At 39.8% G+C, this 4,501-nt stretch overlaps 1 protein-coding gene across 1 annotated transcript; it reads right to left on the bottom strand.

Moving 5' to 3' along the window:
* Positions 1-2,605: 2,605 nt before the first annotated feature.
* LOC145596905 (uncharacterized) lies at positions 2,606-4,501 on the bottom strand. The gene has a single exon (XM_081653098.1). The coding sequence runs from the start codon at positions 4,499-4,501 to the stop codon at positions 2,606-2,608; it is 1,896 nt and encodes a 631-aa protein (XP_081509224.1).

Genomic DNA, 4,501 nt, shown 5'->3' with positions numbered 1-4,501 from the left:
ACCGACTAGGTCCAATGTCTTGGAGTTAGCAAGACCCGACCAACAAAACCCGAGTAATAATATTGAGTTCAAAGGTTTTCACTAATTGTGATGCCTTTTCAAACTCTTACTCAAGCATCTTTCCCAATGCCCATACTTGGGTATTTATAGGAAATGATGGGAGTATCATTTACTCTCCCATCAATGTGGGATAGTATGATTTTTCCATTTTATTTTAAAGCTAAAATAAAATCAATAATCAAGCTAGTAATAAATCAACAAGTGGCAAGCTCATGTGAGTGGTTAGGTGAGGACCATTTGGAGAAGGGGGGGGGGGACCAAACTTGCTCCCCACTCCCTCTCCCATAACCGGCCACCTCACTCCCCACACACTCAAGGACCACAAGCCACATGGCACCCACCCTTGGGCACCAAGGCAGCCAAGGTGGGCTGCCATGTGCTGCTGTCCGTGGCAGCCACGCCCAGCAAGCCCAGCAAGCCCAGCACTTGCATGCGGGCTGCTGCTGCTGCTGGCCAGCACGCCCAGCATGCTTGTGCGGGCTGCTGCTGCTGGCCTTGTGCCTTGGCCAGCGCTGCTAGGCAGCAAGCAATGGCCTAGCCATGCTGCTGCTAGCTGTTGCGAGCTGGCGCGCCTAGCGTGCTAGCTCCAGCAGCTTGTTGCGGCATGGCTTGCTAGCCATTGCGCGCACAAGGCTGCGCCTAGCATGCTAGCACGCACTAGGCAGCGCCTAGCCTTGTGATGCTAGCATGAGTGCGCTAGCACGCACCAGCCAGCCTAGGCTCGGCTTGGTGCGCATGCTAGCCACCATGCTAGGCCATACGCCCTTAGCACTCGGTTTGCTAGGGCATTCCGATGCTAGGGGTATTTTGGTCTTTTGTTGATTTATTACTATTTCTCGTCTCGTCTTTCACTATTTTTCGACTCGACTTCCGACGCTCGGTTTCGACGCTCTAAGCTCGAATTTCCGACGTCTAAATAAATATTACTCGGTCGACTCATTAATTCCTTCCGAATTAATTCGTCGTTTCGGTTTGTTGAATGCTTGGGTGTGACCCGAAGGGTTCAGTCAAGATTAAGCTGTAACATTAATTATCCATTAATATTACTGATCGGAAGCGGCCTCCACCCAGGCATTCCGATCACTTGACCTTACTGAATATATTAGCTTTCTAATAATTCTGAACCCGCTAACGGAATAGTACACTTGTTCGAAGGACACCATTCCTTTCAACATAATCTTACAATTGCTTGAGCTATTTCCAAATTTGCCGGATTGTCAAATTTTAGAACTCCTCCCTTTTCTCTAGAATGAGCTCTAATACAAACCAAATGCCGAGGTACATCAACAACTTGAATTCCTTGATTCTGCAATTCCTTAGCCTGAAAAAAGTACACAGTTGAAAAGTCATAGTCTTATTTGTATAGTATTTATTGTTCGAGAAGCATGGAGTATTGTAAACTTACAATCTCGTCCTCATAATAAGAGTACCCTTTTCGACCCCCACGATAAGAAGTCTTCCTCTTTTTAGCCCTTTCTCGATTCAGTTTACTCAATTCCTTCAGTACGATATACATAATGTTAGTAAATAGCTTAGCTAATTCTTATATGACTTCATAATATTTATGTGTTGAATGTAAGATTACCTTAAACTTATCATCAATACTTGTTTCAACGAACTTTTTCCAATCATCTACGGTTATCCATGGATACAAACTCGGTGGTGTCCAGATAATCACATCTGTAGTATTTCCCTCCTCGTCACATTCGTACATAAAATCTTTTCTTAATCTAGCCTTGAATGCTCTCCACCTCTTTGATGCTTGTTTTAACACATATCCTTTACGATCTTCAGGAACAATGAAACCTTTCTGCAAAAATTAAAATAAGCACACTATTAAGTTTATTAGAATTTACAACCAGCAGAAAACAAAGGTTCTAAATATACAATAATTAACAAAATTAAAAATTTATGAAAGGAAGAGAAAAACCAGACCACAGGTAGGTTGCAACCTACTTAACTATTCCACAACCTGGTCGCAGCGTGGGGTCTATACAACTTTATTTAATAAAAAAAAGCAAACACTTACTTAAAAATTTAATGAAAGTGCATGTGCAGCTAATTAATGTATGCTCTTACCGTAATAAAGTCTAGAACTTCATTGATAACTTCTTTTGGTACTTCTTCCCACTCCTTATAATTAATACTTACTCGGATGCGAACAACAACACCAATGTAAGTAGAAAAGTCAGTTTTATGATCTCCACAAGGCAATTTTCTGTGATTCCATTGTAAAGGGATTTTATTGCCACTTTGAATTGCTCTTCCAACTGCTGCACGAACTGTACGACCCCTGTGATTCTCACGTGTAGCAACCTCTTGAGAGGAACTTATTTGTTTTCTTTTACTTGCCATCAACCTAATAAACAGAAAATTTTATTAATGATTACACAATTGGTCAGCATAGATAAATAAAGAAATAGAAACAAAAAAATGCAAGCAATAAATAAGATATACACGCAGTTCCAATGCATCATTTTATGCAGCAATCAGAACCTAATTGCAAATTAAGAAGGGTGAAGGGTTAAGGTTATTACAAAAGAAGTTATGTTGCCACTATGTTTGTAGCATTGTTTGTTGCCTTTTTACCATTGTTTTTGCGACGCTTTTGAGGTCTTTTACAAGTATCATCTTTTTTTTCAACCCAAATTCCTTCTTCATGGTCATTTCGAATATAGGTTGATGTATCATCAACATCTTCCATAACTTGGATGTCATTCAACCCAGACCTTTCCTCAAACAAAGCATTATCTTCATGTTCATCAATGGAATATCGAGGTCTTGGTGATATAACAACAGACCTCCTCTTATCTGATGGGTCAGTCATGTAAAAGACTTGTTTTGCTTGGCTAGCTAAAATATAAGGATCTTCCTTATGACCAATCCTGTCAAAGTTCACTAAAGTATGCCCCATGTCATCATATGTAACGTTATTGCTATCAGCCCATTTGCAACAAAAAACAGGTAGCGAAAAATCAGAGTAATGCAACTCACATATCTCTTCAATTACCCCATAATATTGCATTTTACACAAAACAGGACGAGTGTCTTTCGCACTAGCAAAATGCATTGCTTCAGCTTTTAAAGATACCCCACTATTTTTCATTGTACTCTTCTCATCTTGGTCCTTGGTATAAAACGTCCAGCCATTAATGACATAACCAGAGTAAAAAGTGGCTGAAAAATCTGGTCCGTATGCCAAACTCTTTAGACGATCCGAAATGGCATGTGATGAACCTTGAAGCTCTTTCATTACCTCATTTTTGAACCAAATACCAAATGATTTATTATGCTCAGCAGCAATTGCTTTCGGATTAGCCTTTCGAATCAACCTCCTTAAAAAAGACATGTGTCGCTCAACATAAGGAGCTACTTCGTCTTCATTATGAAGAATATATGTGTGTGCCATACGCCATTTCTCTCGAGTCAAGTCCCTATCTCTACGACCTATTGTCCCTTTACCATCAAGTCGGCCACAATGTCGAGATTTAGGAACCCCTATGGTCTTCATATCTCCTAGAAGATCCATGCTAAATTCAATAGCTAATTCATAAACCATTCTCTCCGCGATACAAGCTTCTGGACGAGAAAAATTCTTAACATAATCTTTATAAGTTTTCATTTGCCTTTCAAAAGGCCATGAACTCCTCATATGCACCGGACCACAATATTTAATCTCTCTCACCAAGTGAATAGGGAGATGAACCATGATATCAAAAAAGGCGGGTGGAAAATACATCTCAAGCTGACACAAAATAACAACAATTTCTGTTTCCATAGAATCCAAATCGCTTGGTTTGAAGACTTTGTTGTATATTGCATTAAAGAATGAACATAATCTAATAATGGAATATCGCACGTTTTTTGGCAAAATGGAACGAATAGCAACAGGTAAAAGATATTGCATCAAAACATGACAGTCATGAGAATTAAGACCCACAAGTTTCAGATTTTGCATTGAAACTAGAGAAGAGATATTAGAAGAAAAGCCCTCAGGCACTTTTACCCCAGCTAAAGATGCACAAAGTTCTGCCTTTTCTTTCCTGGAAAGTGTATAGGCAGCAGGAGGCAGATATTTTCTATTTCCAGACTTAACAACATGGAGTTCATTTCTGATTTTCATTTTTTTCAAATCAAGTCGAGCCCCTTTACCATCTTTTGTCTTTCCAGGAATATCTAGTAAAGTCCCTATCAAAGTATCACAGACATTTTTTTCAATGTGCATCACATCTAGACAATGTCGCACAAATAGATGTTTCCAATATGAAAGGCGCCAAAACTCTGAACACTTCTTATAACCCTGTTTGGGAAGGGCGTTTCTATTTTTCTTCAACTTGCCAAACGTAGTTTGAATGTCTTTTACCCTTTCATACGCTTCAAGGCCGGTAGAGACATGTGGCTGGCAATTAAACTCTTGTTTCCCATTAAAAGCCTTTTTCAT

This window comes from Chenopodium album, chromosome 20, assembly GCF_948465745.1.
Source record: "Chenopodium album chromosome 20, dcCheAlbu1.1, whole genome shotgun sequence".
In the NCBI taxonomy this organism is placed as follows: Eukaryota; Viridiplantae; Streptophyta; class Magnoliopsida; order Caryophyllales; family Amaranthaceae; genus Chenopodium; species Chenopodium album.
This window is presented reverse-complemented; position numbering and strand designations above follow the sequence as displayed.

Coding starts and splice junctions, on each gene's coding strand:
- LOC145596905 (XM_081653098.1), bottom strand. CDS start 4,501: ATGAAAAAGGCTTTTAATGGGAAACAAGAGTTTAATTGCCAGCCACAT.